At 50.0% G+C, this 17445-nt stretch overlaps 3 protein-coding genes across 3 annotated transcripts; 1 reads left to right on the forward strand and 2 right to left on the reverse strand.

The window, feature by feature from the left end:
- Window positions 1–578: 578 nt before the first annotated feature.
- On the reverse strand, window positions 579–1502 carry Higd2a (HIG1 hypoxia inducible domain family member 2A). Its single transcript, XM_052156589.1, has 2 exons — window positions 1284–1502; window positions 579–1002 (listed from the first exon to the last, which is right to left on the reverse strand). The coding sequence occupies exons 1-2, from the start codon at window positions 1435–1437 to the stop codon at window positions 836–838; spliced, it is 321 nt and encodes a 106-aa protein (XP_052012549.1). The 5' UTR covers window positions 1438–1502; the 3' UTR covers window positions 579–835.
- A 107-nt stretch (window positions 1503–1609) lies between these two features.
- Nop16 (NOP16 nucleolar protein) lies at window positions 1610–6877 on the forward strand. Its single transcript, XM_052156588.1, has 5 exons — window positions 1610–1848; window positions 1946–2054; window positions 3477–3546; window positions 5859–5965; window positions 6256–6877. Exons 1-5 carry the CDS (start codon window positions 1742–1744, stop codon window positions 6397–6399), a joined length of 537 nt encoding a protein of 178 aa, XP_052012548.1. The 5' UTR covers window positions 1610–1741; the 3' UTR covers window positions 6400–6877.
- Window positions 6878–8949: 2072 nt separating this feature from the next.
- On the reverse strand, window positions 8950–17111 carry Arl10 (ADP ribosylation factor like GTPase 10). The gene is made up of 4 exons (XM_052156586.1): window positions 16877–17111; window positions 16201–16399; window positions 13328–13503; window positions 8950–10948 (listed from the first exon to the last, which is right to left on the reverse strand). The coding sequence occupies exons 1-4, from the start codon at window positions 17057–17059 to the stop codon at window positions 10775–10777; spliced, it is 732 nt and encodes a 243-aa protein (XP_052012546.1). The 5' UTR covers window positions 17060–17111; the 3' UTR covers window positions 8950–10774.
- Between the last annotated feature and the right edge of the window lie 334 nt (window positions 17112–17445).

Genomic DNA, 17445 nt, shown 5'->3' on the forward strand with positions numbered 1-17445 from the left:
CTGCAATGGAGTAAGAGAAGTGGTCAAAGAATGGTGGTGGTGTGGGTTTGAACGACCTGACTCAACAACAGGACCATGACAGGGCTCATCTAAAGGCTACAGAAACTTGGGAATTGCTGGCAAGCCCCTCCTCCCCTTATGTCAAACAGCTCACTGAACTAGGATCCAAGAATGAGCATTTGGGAATCTGTACTTTTAATTAGTACCCCAAGTAACTTGACAGTGACAAGGAAAGTTTGGATGGCACTAGGCTCTATGTTCCTCGCTCACAACTGGAGAATAAATCGAATAAATCTAGGGCCTCACAAAGACCAGGTATTGTTCAGTTCAGCTGTGGCCTCATGCCATGTTAAATGATACAGAATCTAACTTACTCTGAGTGATCTTGACCTCTTGAAGTCATGCGCAAGCAAGATTCTTCTTCCTCAGTTCAGAATAGTTGAGGCTATAGGCATGCACTATCAGGCCTAGCTGATTTTTAAAGGCCAATCCTACCAACAGCCTGTTCCCTCCTAAAAACTTAGTGGAAAAATCATAGTTTTGATCGTAGGAATGAGATTAAGAAATAATTCATCACATACAAGTGTAATAAGCGTTTATTATGTAATTAAGGGGACTCATCACAAGTAGAAGCATGCAATCCAACTGAAACGAACCTGGGATTTTGGGATGGGAGTGCGGGTGGAGGCGCAAATCAGTCACAAAATCGACCACTTCCTCACCCAAATAACAATAAGGCCCTGTCAGAATCGTTGGGAGCAAGTTTGACAGGACTGTTTGTTGTTCCTGGGTTTTGAAATGATTTCCAAGGAGCTTTCAAGACCCGGCCATACACTCAGGGTCGAGACTTCATAGCGGATGCCGCTAACCCCAACAAGATGGCTACGACCGTGAAACCTTGGGCAGCGATCCGAGTGCGCATCATTAGTTGGGATCGGTGGCTCTGGCCGCGGTGGAAGCAGTAAAGGCCATAGGTGAGGGCAGCCGCCGTCCCCAGACAGCCTGGGGAGAGGACAACACACACGGGAAGCAACAGGTTGGGTCCCCATTCTTGCTTTCCCAGAGCCACAACAGGAGGGCGGGAATGGGTTGTTCTAGAGTCCGCTTCACCGGCCCCAAGCCCCGCAACGCGTTCCGATTCGTTTCAGTCATCCCCGCACCGTCCTTCCGTCAGACCTCTGGTCCGCTCCCCTCCCATACCCAAGATGTATTTGGTCCTCCCCTATTTCCTTCCCCTGCGAAACCTCTGTCCCCTCGGTCTTCCGTTCCTACAGCACACTTACCTATAGGCACCATTGGGTTCTCACGGGTCTTGCGAATAAACTTTTCCTTGAAGCCTTCTGGATTGGTGTAGACCGTGGGGCTGAAGCCCTCGATTACCGGGGCCTTGGACGGATCAAAAGGCGTCTCCGGACTCACAGGACGAGGAGCCGCCATACCCGCCAGCACAGAAACAGCTACGACTAAAAATCCGGACGCCGGACCCCGCCTTCTGATGAGGTCACCACGGGGCGGGAAATAGCCTGCTGAGTGAAGTACGCAGGCGCTATTTCCCGGTGCTTTCTGGGAGTTATATTAAATTAATGTGGAGGCGCTAATACTAAAACTACATTTCCCAAGAATCCCTGCGTGCACTGGGGGTAGGGGACGAGCCAGACTTTTAACACGCGGCTCTGAGAGCGTGATTCGGAGTTTGAGCTGCAGTTTCAGAGTTTGAGGCGCAGTTGCGGCAGTTTGCGAGATGCCCAAAGCTAAGGGAAAGACGCGGAGGCAGAAGTTCGGTTACAATGTCAACCGAAAGCGTCTGAACCGGAATGCTCGTCGGAAGGCAGCGCCACGGATCGAGTGGTGAGGGGCCAGTTCGGAGGCGGGGTGCTCTCGGCTGGGATAGCCGGTGAGGTGACAGAATCTCTCTCTCTCTCTCTCTCTCTCTCTCTGCCGTTAGCTCCCACATCCGACATGCCTGGGACCACACCAAATCCGTGCGACAGAACCTGGCGGAGATGGGCTTGGCCATGGACCCGAACAAGGCGGTTCCCCTCCGTAAGAGGAAGGTACTGATAAAGCAAGGTCCAGGCACTTTCCTCATCTCCACATTAGCCCTTCCCTACCTGACCTTCTTTCACTGAGCAGAATTTCAGAATTTCATCTCTCACACACACACTCTTCCCGTATTTGTGATAAAGTCGTTTTGCTTGCACTAATTCTGGTCAAATCCCTTTAACGACCTCCTTAACACCTCCTCCTCTGTTTACCATTTCTTCTCGGGTCGGTGGAATTTCCTAGAATGTCCTTGACTCCCCAGGCCTTGAGGTTTTTGTTTTCTATACTGCCTTTGGTTACCTTTCACTTGAGACATCCAGTTACTTCCCAACAAACCGTTCTGGACCACCCCTTGAAGCTTTCAAAAGTAGCACCCGCGTCAACCACTAGCTTTATTTCCTGCTTTATTTTTAATTCACAGTAGCTCACAGTAGTTATAACTACATGATGATATATTATTTATTTGCACATCTGAATATTGAATGTGCCTCTTAGTCCCGTCATGTGATCTTGCGTTTTGTTCTCTTACTAAACTCTCAGGATTCTAGGATGCTAGTTAACCTAATGAATGGGCTTGCTGAGTGAGTTTGCTCCATTGACCTTAGGCAAGTTTCTCTCTATTCCCCATGCCTGAGGAAAATGGCCCAAGAGTTTTTAAAGCAAACGTAAAACCATAAGTATTGTCAGGTAAGTCCTCCCCAACGAGAAGATATTGGACATGGCTCTCTGTAACTTATAAAGCACTCTTTATGCACATGGTTTTGCAGTGTTACTACCCAGCAGAGTAAGTGAGGCATAGATAGTCGAAGAAAGATGGATTGCTTGTTAAAAATAATATTGTGGGTGTGATACGTGAATGTGGGCATGAACATACCGTTTGTGGTGTGTGACATGTGAGTAATTTGTGTGTGGTGTGATATATGTGAGTATGAACATACCATGTGTGGTGTGACATATGAGTGTGGGCATGAGCATACCGTATGTGGTGTGATACATGAGTGTGGGCATGAGCATACCGTGTGTGGTGTGACATGTGAGTGTGGGCATGAGCATACTGTGTGGTGTGACATGTAAGTGTGGGCATGAGCATACTGTGTGTGGTGTGATGTGAGTGTGGTGTGACATGTGAATGTGGGCATGAGCATACCCTGTGTGGTGTGAGTGTGGTGTGATGTGAATGTGGTGTGATATGAGTGTGATGTGACATGTGAGTGTGGTGTGACATGTGAGTGTGGTGTGACATGTGAGTGTGGTGTGATGTGAGTGTGGGCATGAACATACCATGTGTGGTGTGGTCTAGTTCTAGTTGACCTTGGGCAGGGATTTTCTGATACTAAACAGTTGTGTTTTGATGGGGAATGATGTTTTTCCTTAACACTGGTCAAACTCTGCTCAAAGGTGTCGTCTATTGGTCTCAAACCTATTCTTTACAGATAAAGGCCATGGAGGTAGACACCGAGGAGAGACCCAGAGATCTTGTACGGAAACCCTATGTGGTAAATGGTAAGTGTGGGCAGTGTTCTTCTAGGCGACAGTCCTGTCCTCTCACAGGTAGAAAGGACACTCAGTCTCTTCACTCTACAGCCAGAGACCAAGATTCAGAGAGAAAAACAAATGGTTCAGGACTCACAAGTAGTGCTATGTCCTGGCTGAGATGTTTTCCAGCTAATATTGATGAGATTTAAATGTATGAACCAAGGTAGAAGAGAGATGCTCATAACAGCTAGAGCCTGGGGTCTGGAAGGGTGGAGAAGAAAGCACTAAGTCTTGGTTTGTGCCCAGGTCCTCATGGTTTGCGAGCCTGTCCTGTCATTTAGTTTGTCCAGTGATCATTTATTCCCCGTGTGCCCCTGCTGTGGACCCTGCAGGGAAGAGAGCGTTCTCCAGCTCTTACCCACCCTTTCCCTACCTGTTGTAGGTTTGTTGTTATTTTTTTATTTGTGTGTTGGGAATTGAGCCCTGGGCCTGCCTCTTGACTGCTGAGTGTACACTCAGCCTTTTAGCCACCCCTCCATTCAGGTGATGTTATGTTTTCACATCTCCTGATTTGAGGAGACAGACAAAATTACTTGAGTCCTGCGTTTGGCTGATTCCCCTTTAGAATTTTCGACAGCTCAGTGTGGGGAGAGAAGAATTCCTACACCCTTCTGTAGCTATACAAAGCCACAATGCTTAAGTGGTAAGATAATGGTGCTTTTTTTGTTTGTTTGTTTTTGTTTTTTCTGGATGTAGTCTATGTTGCTGTGGCTGTCCTTGAGCTCACAAAGATCCACCTACCTTGGTGTTAAAGGCACAGCTCTGGCAGTGGCACCGCACGCCTTTAATCCGAGCACTTGGGAGGCAGAGGCAGGCAGATCTCTGCGTTCCAGGTCTACAGAGCAAGTTCCAGGACAGCCAGGGCTACACTGAGAAACCCTGTCTTAAAAAAAAAAGTACAGCTGGGCAGTGGTGGCGCACGCCTGTAATCCCAGCACTTGGGAAGCAGAGGCAAGTGGATTTCTGAGTTCGAGGCTAGCCTGGTCTACAGAGTGAGTTCCAGGATAGCCAGGGCTACACAGAGAAACCCTGTCTTGAAGAAAAAAAAAAAAAGTACAAGTGTGTTGGGTGCATGTATTCACACTGCTCCATATACAACCCCTGAACTTTGTTTTTGCAAAGCTGAGACTGTCTAACCACCAGGTCAGAGATGACTTTGGCTGTAAGAAGTTTCAGTTCCTCACACTTAGCCCACGTCATTTCTGTGTTTTGCCCATTTGCCTAGTATTTCTTTTCCTTGCTGCGCTTGAGACTGAACTCAGGGTCTTGTTCATGTTAGTAAAGCATGCTCTGCTCCTGAACTGTACTCATTCTGTCTGGCTTTTATTTATTTATTTATTTTTATTTGTGGGTTTTGTTTGAACAGCCTCTTGTAATGTAGCTGAGGCTAACCATGAACTTGAGATCATCTTGCTTTTAGCCTCCAAAGTGCTGGTATTTGGTACTTCCTACCTGTTTTAAATACACACACACACACACACACACACAATTTTTTTTTTTTTAAATCAGGGTTTCTCTGTATATCCCTGGCTGTCCTGGAACTCACTCTGTAGACCAGGCTGACCTCAAACTCAGAAATCCGCCTGCCTCTGCCTCCCAAGTGCTGGGATTAAAGGTGTGCGCCACTACCGCCCGGGTGCTTAAATATACTTTTAAAGACTTTATTTATGTATGTGAGTACACTGTCACTGTCTTTTGAAACACCAGAAAGTGTTGGTTGTGAGCCACCATGTGGTTGCTGGGAATTGAACCCAGGACCTCTGGAAGAGCAGTCAAGTGTTTTTAACCACTGAGCCATCTCTTCAGCCCCCTCCTACCTGTTTTAAAAGTATAACAATGATTGGGTCCATGGTCAGGATTCTCCCCTCACATGTAGCAGTGCTGTACCTGGGTCTAACCACGTAGTGCTAAGACCTTCCCATTTCAAATGCTTCCATAATACACCAAGAAGAGACTTTCTGTTGGTAGAGGAGCTGGGCAGGAATCCCACTTTCCATCTTGCTGCCCCTGGGGCCTGGCACTAATTAAAATTGGTAAGCTTAGTGTTTTTCATTTTAAATCACAACTTGAGAATTGGTTTTCAGGAGTTGCCATGCTGATGGGTAGAAGGCCGAATTTGGATTCTAGGGCCTGAGACCGTGAGTTCTGGCTTTGGATCTGGGAAAGTGCTGCTGTACACCAGCTCTTGTGTCCTGGAATTGGATGGATAGATGCTTGGGCAGTGCAAACAGTGCAAACCGGAAAGCCTTATTCCGTTTCCCTGGCTCCTTTTCCCCCAGACCTGGAGGCAGAAGCCAGCCTCCCAGAGAAGAAAGGAAATACCCTGTCTCGGGACCTCATTGACTATGTTCAGTACATGGTGGAGAATCATGGGGAGAACTATAAGGTGAGTTCTGCCTGCCGGGAAGAACGTGGGCTTGTTGGGGAAACTCACTGGAGTGTCTCAGCCTGATCTGCAGCTGAACAGAAAAAAGAAGAAAAAGTCTAGGAAAGAATCACATTGCTTAAAGATGTCTTTATGTTTGTTTTGCCTGTGTGTATGTGTATGTGCGCTACATGTGTGCCTGGTACACATGTGCAGGTCAGAAGAGGATATTGGATTCCTTAGGACTGGAGTTATAGACAGCCATGAACTTCTGCCTGTGTAGCCCTCTACATGTTGCCCTTTCTTTATAGGCCATGGCCCGGGATGAGAAGAATTACTATCAAGACACCCCAAAACAGATTCGGAATAAGATTAATGTCTACAAGCGCTTTTACCCAACGGAATGGCAAGCCTTCATTGACTCTTTGCAGAGTAAGAAGATGGAGGTAGACTGAGTGGTGCATCCCCTCAGACCCAGGTCTACTGGACCAAAGAAACCAGACCCAGGCTGTAAGGCAAGGGCTGTGTAGCTTCAGATGATGCTGGCTAAGTCCTATGGAATCAGGTTTTACATGCACGCTGTCTGTCTCTTCGCTGTCCCCCTCCTTCCTTCTGGAGAAGGAACTCTTGTTTTGTTTTATTTGAGAAAAAGCATCTCTCTAATAGCCTTAGCTGTCCTAGAACTTTCTCTGTAGACCAGGCTGACCTTGAAGTCAGAAATCCACCTGCTTCTGCCAAGTGCAGGGATTAAAGGCGTGCGCCACCACCGTCGTCGGGATGAGAAGGAACTCTTTCAAGGCCATGGCTTATGTTCTGCTGGGAGCTTACACAGAAAGCCAGGGCCTTCTGGTCTGTGTTCAGAAGGGATGCTCTATTTCAGTGTGTTCTGTACATGATAACATGATAAAGGAATATTTTACTTGTGTAACATGATTAGGTGTTTTTGTTTTGTTTGAGACTGGGCTTCTCTGTGTAGCCCTGGGTGGGATTAAAGGCACACTTGTGTAATATTCTTGTGTTTCCTATGCCCAGCTAAGCTCTGGAGTTGTCCCAGGGAAAGCTAAGCTTATTAGTGGAGTTGGATCATTAGCTCAACAGTAAGTTCTTCAGCTGTGGGCTTTTGTAGGCACTGCCTTACGGACTTCCTCTTCAGTGCTCCAGGCCTTGCTTTCCTCTAGAGACTTTCCGTGAAGCCTGGGCTGACAGTAGAAGGGTAAGGAACCAGGTCTGCTCACTTTGGATTGCTTTTGGTGGCTGTAGCTTAAATCAAACATCAGGAACCCAAACCTGCTGTCTGGAACTGGCAGATTGCCAGGTACCACTCTGTGTGCCACTAGTGGGCTTTCCATAGCGTGGCCATCCTCCATGGCAGGCCTCTTGCAAGCAGGGGCTTGAGAATGTGATGCCTGCTCTGCAATAGGAACATAGGCACGGGGTGAGCTGGGCATTTTAAAGCCTAACCAACCCCAACTGTGAATGGTGGGAAAACCTCCTGCGCTCTTGAAAGACGTGTTTTATACATTGCCTATGACATTTGGGAAGATGCACTTTTATTCTTGATATAGGGAACCAGGTCAGAGGTGTCCAAAGTAGGTGTGGGATGTGACATCAAGTCTGTTCTGAAGGTAGTCCGTCCTTCCTACAGTATCAGGAAGGCCCTAGAGTCTCCTAGGTACCTAGAACAGTCCTTAGGATCCAGTAGGTACTGAAGGCCTGTCATTTGGCTTTGTACCCTTCTGCCCTCTACAGAATCCAAGTTCTTGTCATTTGCTAGAAGGTCCCTCAACTTGTTTACAGAATTTGGTTGCCAGCTTCTAGAAGCCATCCCTGCCATCTTCCTTGCTCCCAGGGCTTGTAAACATCATGGCCTGTAAACATCATGGCCAGAGCTGTCTGATTTTGCAGTTGCTGGAGATAAAACCCCTGTGCAAGCCTTCTTGTCACTCTCATCAACGGTGCCTTTAATTTGCCTGATGTCTTTGCCCAGCTGAGCTCTGGACAAGGGATTCTAGTGTCTGGCACAAGGCATGTGTTTGGCCTGCCTCCAAGGCCTGAGTATGGAGGCAGAAGACATTTTTTTGGAGATGGTCTATGTAGCTTTGGCTGTCCTGAAACTCTTTGTGTAGACCAGGCTAGCCTCCAACTCAACTCAGGGGTCCACCTGCCTGAGTGCTTTGATTAAAGACTGGTCCATTCTGCCCAGCTGGCAGAAGACTTTTGAGCTGGTTTTTGAGCCCATCAGTTAGATCCCTTTCTGAGTGTTAGAAGGCTTTGAGTCACTGTCTGTCCCAAAGGTCAAAGGGTAAGGGACTGGAACTCGCTGTGTGAGAACTATCGCTTTCCAGAACTGGCACTATAAGCACCAGACGTCCTCAAGATGAAGAGGCTGCCCTGAACATACCCATTCTGGCGTTTATTGTTATTTCACCATAGGGAGTTGGTGACACTCCACTTTACCAGTTGTCGGTGGTGGCCCCTTGCTGCTGGTTCCTGGGCTGGAGTCGGTCATCTTACAGGTGTAAGAGCAGGGGAAAGTTGATTGCCAGAAAGGACTTTGGCCTCTGAGGTTGTGGGGTAAAGTATCTTCGGAGACCTGAATCTAGTCTGAGGTCCAGCCCTGTGGCTGGGGCGTGGGTGCCACTGTCCTACAGCTGGCTTGTGTGGGTAGTTCCTCCTAAAATAGTGTAGGCACAGTGCCCAGAGAGTGCTAATTTGTTTGTTTGTTTTCTAGTACTGGGTTGAGCCCAGTGCATGCTGGGTAAGCATCTGTCACTGGACTCCATCCCAGACCTGCTCTGAGGGCTCAGCTCACTCCATCCACGTTTCCATGGTTTCTGAGGACCAGACTCCTCCATCAGGCTTTACCTCCTGACCCAGCCTGATTGTCCAGGCTGTCTTTGAACTCACTTTGTAAACCAGGTAGACCTCAACTGTGCCTTCTCCAGAGTAGCTGGGATCACAGACCACTAGGTCTAGCTAGCCTCAAGTAAAGTTACTTCAGGAGACACAGTGAAATTCTTTATTCTTAAATCCCCCCCAACCTTGGACAATATGACAATTGTACATGATGCAACTCATTAGACAAAGGTTGTTCAGTTAGGAAAAAGAAATCCTCTCAACAAGTCTGGTTGTAAGGTAACTTTAGCACTGAAGAGTGAGGTGGAATCTTCAGAGCAGACATACAGTGTCCAACAAAATTTTAAATACTCTAAAATCCTAGTCGTTCTTTAAATATTTAATACAAAAGCAGAAAAATCACTTCTAATGAGAGTGATCAGTTTGTAGTAATTTCACTCTTGTGGGATGGGGTCCCAGGGCATAGCATAACCCCCCACCCATGATTGTGCTCACTTCACCTCGGAAGCTTCCCGCTTCCTGGGCTGTCTGCTGGGCAGTCGGCAAACAGCACACACAGTGCATCCTCAAACAGCACGCCAAAAGCCCGGCGTGATGACCCAATGCTTTCCATAATCCTAGCACAGGGGAGGCTGAGGAAGGACAAGTGACATGAATTCAAGGCCAGCCTGAACTACAGAGTGACACTGTCCCAAAACGGCAGTCCACTGAGTGTTGCTCTCATTCAGTGTCCCTGGCCCACCAAAGGCTCCTCTGCCTGCACCAGGGTCGCCATGGGGCCCAGCTCTGCATTGGCTAATCTCCAGGCATGGAATGTTCGCTTCAGAGAATACAGAAAGAAGTTCAGTCTCTGTTTTTGGCTGGCGAATAAATGATCCCAGAAGTCTTGGTGATGTGCCCTCTGTGGGTACAGGAAGAGTCATTTTGTTGGCTCTTCTAGTCCTGTGTCCTGGGCCATGAGTACTAGGTTTCCTTGAGGTACTTGCTTCCAGTCATGGTCTCAAGGCCAGTTTGGGGGAGGGGAAAGCTACAGTTCTGTGTCTCCGCTGGCACATAGGTTGCCTAATCTCAATTATGATTCTAGACAGTTCTCAAAGCCTCAAATTTTCTATGACAGTCTCCTAGGGTTTTCATTACAGCACCTAGAAACAGAACCTAGAACTTTGGCCCATTCCTTTGATAAATACATAAATAAATAAATAAAATGCCATTCTGAGGCTGCCACCCCCGTCCCCAGCTCCAGTCTTGTTCCAGAACTCAGGCTCCTTCCTTCTCTAGACTTATGTAAACATGGGCGTTGGCACAGTTAGTACAAAAGCAGCAGGTTGTCTCCGGGCCTGGGCAAAACCACCCTTCACCCTATTCAGTGAACTGCACTTTGTGGTCAGTAAAGGCTGGCAAGGCCAGGCCTGCGCAGCAGGGAGGTGTTCAGAAGACTCTGCTAAGGTTTTCAGGTTTGCCATTTAGAAGAAAACCATGGAAATCACCTTTAAAAATAATGGCCTGGGGGCTAGGAAGGCAGAAACAAGGCCACAGACAGAGCAGGGGCTGGGGGATGATGAGGGACTAGGAGCAAGGACTTGCTGTGTTCTGCCCAGAACCTTCCCACATGGACAGTGCATGACGTCACCAGGAGTGAACCGGGAGATGGGGGACAAAGGCTCAGAAGTACCTGTGACATCCACACTGCTTCAACCAGTGGGACCTGCAGGGAGGAGGCACTGAGCCTGCTGATCATCACCCTGCAGGAAGGCAAGGAAGCTGGAGCTACACTGTGGCCTGTAAGTGAGGCTGTCACTGTCCTCCCCACCTCAGCCCCACCAGGAAGGTTTCTGCATGGATCTGGCCTTGCTCTTGAGGGAGAGAAGAAGCGCTGCTATGATGCTCCTGCCCAAGGCCTAGGTTAGCAACAACGATGCAGGAGAAGGCAGAACTGTGGTCTCCAAGGCTGGGCAGCAGGTGGGTGGGTCCATCTTAGGACAGAAGCTCCAGGAGCAACTTCCAGATGCGCACAGTGCCGGGCTCCTCAAAGCCAGATCCCGCAGGGGCAATGCTGGCTGCTAAGAGGAAAACCTCCCTCTGGTTGTCACTGGCAAGGAGGCCCAGCTCCTGCTGCAGCTCCACCATGCTCATGGCCCCGCTCAGGTCCTGCAGTGAACACAAGCCAGCACGGCATGGCTGTCAGACCCGTGTTCCCAGTGTGACACCGCCCTTGTCAGTCATGACAGACATACATGTTCAGCTACTACTCTGGACCCCAAATCCCAGGAGGTGCCTCCAGATCCTCTAGAAACTCATCCTCCTTCCTTCTGACTGTCCTTTGTGGATCCACTTTTCATGGAGCTATCTACCAGTGTCACATGAATCGGAGCCCTTCCTGCTTGTTAGGCACCAAGATGGCGCCTGCCTACCAAGTCCTTGATTCTCACAGTCCACCTAACTGAAGAGGAAGCTGCTTCAGTGAAGTCATTTAGCTCCCAGCAGTGATAAAAGGAGATTTAGGTTCCAAGTTCATACTAACGACCACGCTTTGGAACCTTTTGGAATCCCTACTCTGTCTTACGCCCACAATGTAAGAGCATACAGTGGGGTAACTCCCAGGCAGTTTGGGGTTGGGGAAAGGGAAAAGGCTATTACCGATGTAGCTGGTCCCTTTAATTCATCATTGGTTCAGGATTCTTGGAGCAATCCTTACATGGGAGGACCCCCTCGTTGCCTCTTGTACTGGTTTGAATGAAAATGGCCCCCACAGGCTCACAGTTCTGAATGCTTGATCCAAGGTCAGCAGAACGGTTTGGGTGGGTTAGGAAGTGCGGGTATGTAGGGGAAGTGTAGAAGTGTCTTCAAGGTTTCAAAATAAAACTGTAAGCGAGCCAGCAATACACTCTTCTATCAGTTGCCTAAATCATGGTGTCTCTTCACAACAAATATCTGAGATCATTCAGGTAAGTAACTGAGACACCTCCTGTTGGTTCAAAATGCCCTAAAATAACAGCTATAAATGAGAACAGTAACAATATCCAGTGCCCTGGGTATTTCTGAGGCTCCAAGGAAACACCACTAATAGTGGCACCGAGGTTGGACTTGATGGCACAAGCCTCTAATCCCAGCACTTGGTGAATCTCTTTATGTTTGAGACCAGCCTGGTCTACATATTGAGTCCCAAGACAGCCTGGTCTACATTATCAAGACCCTGTCACAAATAAATAAGTTAGAGTAGAACAGGCTTAATTGGGTACTGTCCCAGGTAGACCAGGACAAACAGCAGCCATATTTATAAATAATTATCATGTCTCCTGACAGGGCAAATCTGGGGTCAAAGAGATAGGTTAGAAATAGGGGCCTGAGCCCAAGAAGCTCCTAGTGCTCTGTTCTGTGGTGGCTGTCCTGGAGTTGAGGATCCACATGAAGTCTGTGATCTTGAGGGCCGCTGGGCCCAGAGTAGCCCTCTGGACTCACAGAAGGTATAGTGCCAAAGACAAATCTCTATTTGTTTTCAGGGGAAAGCTGTTTTTGTGGGAGCTGGGGATTGAGAACGCAGGGCCTCAAAAATACCAAACAAGCAACTTCCCGCACAGAGTTCCACTCCAGGCCAACAACACAAACTCTGGGGAAAGTCTGAATTCTCAACTCTGTGTTTGCTCCAGTAGTTAACTCCAGGCACATAGAAACAACAGCACTGGGGCTGGAGAGATGGCTCAGCGGATAAGAACACTGGTTGCTCTTCCAGAGGTCCTAAGTTCAATTCCCAGCAACCACATGGTGGCTCACAACCATCTGTAATGGGATCTGATGCCCTCTTCTGGGGTGTCTGAAGTCAGCTACAGTGTACTTACTTTTTTTATTTTTAAAAGAAACAACAGAGCTGTTGTGGGGTGTAGCAGGACTGAAGCTGGCGATGACTGTCAGCTGTCAGGTGTTCACGCTGTGCCTGGACACTGCTGATTCTATTAATGTACCCCACTTCTCACTTCTCAGCTCTGCAGATGCAGGCTGTTTCTGGAAGTGGGCAACCCAGCTCCACCCTCCTGTATGTCCCCATGGAGACTACAAACACCCTGAGCTGGAGCAGCCCCACCTATAAAGTGAACAGGGCTGTATACCTTGGATTAGGCCAATAATGTCACTCAAGCAAGGTGTGGTAGTCCACACCTACAGTGCCAGGACTTGGGGATGGAGTTATTTATGAGTTCCAGCCAGCCTGGGCTGCATAAAGCATTCAAGACAGATGTCTCAGAAAGTCCAGGAAAATAAAACATTGAAAACTGCGGCTGGCATACAGTAAGTACTTACATTTCTTATATCTCTAAAGGCCAACAGAAGACAGAGGAAGGGAAAAAAGACACAGGAGGGAAGGATACGAGGTGGAGAGGACAGAGAACAGAGAAGACGCAGGTTGGGAGGGAGGGCGGGGACTGTATGTCACACACTGTCTGGTAATTTTGCTCAGGCTCCCACCCTGTGCACCCTGTCACTGTGCCCAAGCATCTGTGAGAAGACCAGCTGGCTCAACTCCAAAGCACTCACCTGCTTGTTGGCCACTATAACAACAGGCAGGTCTGGGTCCTTGTCTAGCAGTTTCTGCAGCTCCTGCCGAGCCCAGGGCAGCCTTAGCCGGTCGGTCGAGTCCACCATGAACACCAGCACGTCCACCTCATTGACAAACTCCTTCCAGTAGAAGCGCAGGTTCTGGCTGCCACCAACTGAAGACAGAGAGGCCGGGCCAGCTCAGAGCCCAGAGCTCCCTGTAGCATGGTTCTGCCCACACCCCCAACCCACTTCCAGCTCCTAAGGTTCCACTATTCTGGGATAAAGACAGTGCCATAGTACAGGGCCAGTCAGAACTCTCGAGAGGGTGCTTACCCTTGTGTACCAGTCTCTTCTTACTGAACAAGGTGTCTGCAGATCCCAAAGAAACCGTCTGCCATGTTCCCTTCATAGGGCTGCAGCTGTCTGTTGGAATGCCTTGCCTCTTACCGGTTCCTAGCTTCCTCCCTGGTGAGTGGTAACTGATAAGAAGCCAGGGGTCCCTAAGTCTAGAAAAGCTAGAATCCCTTGCCTTGCCAGCGTGCCACCCCAGCTCTATCCCACTGAGGCTTGACAGCCCTTCCTCTTCCCTCGAGGCCACTGTACAGCGTCCTGCTGAGCAGCACTAGGCCCTCAGCTTGGGCTGCCTTTCTGTTCCTCTGCTGCTCTGCTCAGTTCCCCTTGGCTCCCCTGCATGCTGTTGTAGTTCTGCGTCTCTATCTCCTCTCTAAATCCCCCCAAAGCCTCAGCACAATGCCTTGGCACACAGGAGGTGCTCATCAGGTACCAAGCACTGATCTGGGTGCCAGGGATACGGAAACAAGCAGGCTGAAGTCCCGGCTCTCAAGGAACTCCCTCCCTAGCCAGAATGGACCAGGCAATCAGAAAAGACATTCTAGAAAGCACAGAATCAAAAACATGGAAAAAAAAAAAAACTAGGGGAAATGGCCGGAGTCTGTGGTTGGTCATGGGTTGAGTGGTCTAGAAGCGTCTCCTCACGGAGGCTGGATGTGAGCTGAGAGGAGGATGGGGAGCTAGCCACAGGGAGGAGCAAAAGCCAGCATTCCAGGCAGAGCAAAGAACAAGCTCCGGGCATGTGAGAGAGAAAGGGTGGAGAACAAGGCTCCTCCAGAGAAGGAGAAAAGGCGGAGGCTGGCCCTCAAGGGTCCAGACCGTGTTTCTGAAAGATGGCACACTGTGGGACGATCTGCAAGGGAGCAACTGTAGTTCTAGATGGCAGAGACGAAGGGGCTTGAACCAGGCCGCCGCGGACGGAGTAAGATGTCTGCGCAAGCGCCCAGCCTACAGCCCCAGTACGGCCGATTTCCTAGGTGGTGCGCTACGGAAGGTGTTACTAGCAGTATATCCGCTCCCTTGCCAGCTTTGCCACAGTGTGTATTCTCAGCTGGTCCCCAGGCCAGGATGCTGAGACCATGTGAAGGGACTGTCGTGGGTGAAGAAAGCTCTAGGACTTGATTGATAGCTTTCCTGCCACCGCCTCCTGAGGGCTGCGGATTCCAGGTGTGAACCACCATGCCTGAAAGCCATCTGGGTCTGACTCCTGATGTCTGTCAGAACATAGGCATGTGAGAAGAGCACCTCACCTGGGTGGGAAAGTGAACACTCCTTCTGTCAGTCCCTCACTGAACTCATGTCCTTGACCCAAGAAGAGACAAAGAAAGCTTGATGGGAGGGTCCAAAGTCCTAAGTAAAGATCGACATTTGCTACAACCATGGAGAAAAGGTATGGCCAGGCTGGGCCACACCACAACTGCCTAAGAACAGAAGGAAGAACATGAGGCCCATCCAGGCCAGGCGTGTGGTTCTCAAAGCTCAGTTCTATCCCTAGTGTTTAAACAAGCACATCCCGGCTTCATGGTTTTAGTCCTGTGCCTCGAAGTCCCCTCTAGTAACTCCTCAGAGACTGAGGCTAGACCCAGGTGGCCCCGTCCAAAATCCCAAGAGGCCAATGTCCGCAGGTAGGTCTCCTCGATCCTCTCTCAGACCACTCACTCAATAAGCCCCCTCAGATATGTACTGAAGGGCCTTTGGACCAGAAATGGATCATACACTCTGTGGCCAGGGTGCTCCTGGACTCATCAGGGACAGAGGGTGATGTGATGTGATAAATCCTGCAGCAGGAGGGGACCAGAGTGGGGCGGGGCAGAGTAAGCTTCAAAGGATGTCAGTCACAAACCACACTTGAAGACTGGTTGTGGCAGTGTGTACCTGTAACCCTAACACCCAGATGGTGGAGAAGAAAGGTTCAGGAGCTCAAGACCAGCCTCAATACCATGAAAGCATCCCAAATGAACGACAAAGCCCCGACTAAGGGAAGAAACACAATCCAGTTTAAAGAATGAGTGGTAGTAGCGTGTCGAGCGTTCCAAGCAGAGAAACAGTGCGTGCCCAGAACAGGTAAGAAACAAGTACCCTTCACAAGCGCACAGGGCTTCCTGCATTAGAACACTGAAACACTGGGGAACCTTTCGTGATCTAACTTGTCAGAAACCTGTTTGTGCAAGTATCTAACAAGCAGATTAACTGATGGTGGTTTTATGGAGTTGTCTGGGGGAGTTGGATAAACAATGCCTGTCAAATGCTTGGCATATGAGCCCATGGCTGTTAGCTGGCTAGTATAAGGCATGTGTGGCGAAGGGTAGGCGGACCAGTTGGAGACACAGGACAAGGAAGAACCCTAAGTGCCAGCATCTTCTGTATCTTGTGTCCTGAAGAGAAGCAGGAAGGATTTCATAAAGGGGAAATGTCCTGATTAAAACGCATTTTACGATTCCTCCAAATAATCTAGGCCCTGGGCCAGCTGTGATGATGGGGAGAAGGTAGGGGTGGGGGGAGGGGGGTCTCTTGCTCACTCTCTAACAGGTCCACCTCGAAATTCTTGGTAGGCAGCCGAACTGAGTTGAAGCCCCAGGTAGGGACGTGGCCTTCCACCGGTGGCTTCCCGGCCAGCAAGCGCAGGAACGTGCTTTTCCCTGAGCCATCCAAGCCCAGCACCAACACTTCGCGCTGTTCCAGCTCCTCCAATGCCGGCTCATCTTCCTCGTCCTCAGGCTGTGGGGCAGAGATGAATGCTGCAATCTCCAACCTCCCTCCTGACCCTTCCTTCCCTAGGGACAACGGAATGCGTGGCGGTGTCCGTGCACGTGCACGCCCTCCACGCGTCCCAGGGCAGGCACCTGTGGCCTGAAATCGCAGGGCAGGAGCTGCTTTTTGAGTCCTAAACTAAAAGCTTCACTTTTCTTTTTGACTCCTCGTGATCTCTGGCACATTTTTCCCCATCACAAATCCTTGGCTTCCACGAACTGAGAAGCCCAAGACAAACCCAAGATCTCACGGTCACACCGGGCCTAGGGCTCTTTACGCTGCATCCCCGGGGCGGCGCCACTGCGCTTACTGCACTGGTGCCTGGCTGGCTCCTGCCGCGCCCTCGGGGCTTCCGAGCCCGATGCCCCCTGTCCCAGCCCTCGCGCTTGCACTCCGCGCTTACAGCACGCGTAGGCTTCCCAGTCCCCGGCGGCTCGCACTCACCTCCCACTCGTCCCACTGAGGGAGGCGGGCAGTGTCCGCGCCCCACCAGGCCTCGCCCTGGTCCCAGCGCCGCTCCCGGCCGCGGCCGAAGTAAGCTTTCCAAAGGATAAAGAGCACCGAGCCCAGCACGGCTGCGGCGCCACCCAGGGCCAGCGCCAAGGGGCCCAGTGGCCGCGGCGCCATTTGGCCAGGGAGCAAGACAGAGCAGCCTGCAGTGGAAGATGGTGCTGTGGCCGCGCCCACCAGCCAGACCCCGCCACACTACAAGCCCCACAATGCACTGCTCGCTGCCAGCGAAGGCATCTTGCGGCATGGGAGGGGTACTAGGGTGGGATGGGCTTTCTGAGCAGGGGGCTCGGCCCTGGGTGGATCTTCCACTCCCTACGCGGTGTGGCAGAGGTGAGGCTGTGCGGACCTGTTGAGCCCCTTCAGTACTCCAGAGAAGGAAACACTGAGATTTAGCAGGCATTCAGTTGCTCAAGGTTGCACCATAGTCTAGATTTGCCTTTAAACCCAATCTATGTCACCTGGGTATCTCTCAGGACCACAAAGAGAAATCTCAAAATTAA

Source organism: Apodemus sylvaticus, chromosome 14 (genome assembly GCF_947179515.1).
Source record: "Apodemus sylvaticus chromosome 14, mApoSyl1.1, whole genome shotgun sequence".
In the NCBI taxonomy this organism is placed as follows: Eukaryota; Metazoa; Chordata; class Mammalia; order Rodentia; family Muridae; genus Apodemus; species Apodemus sylvaticus.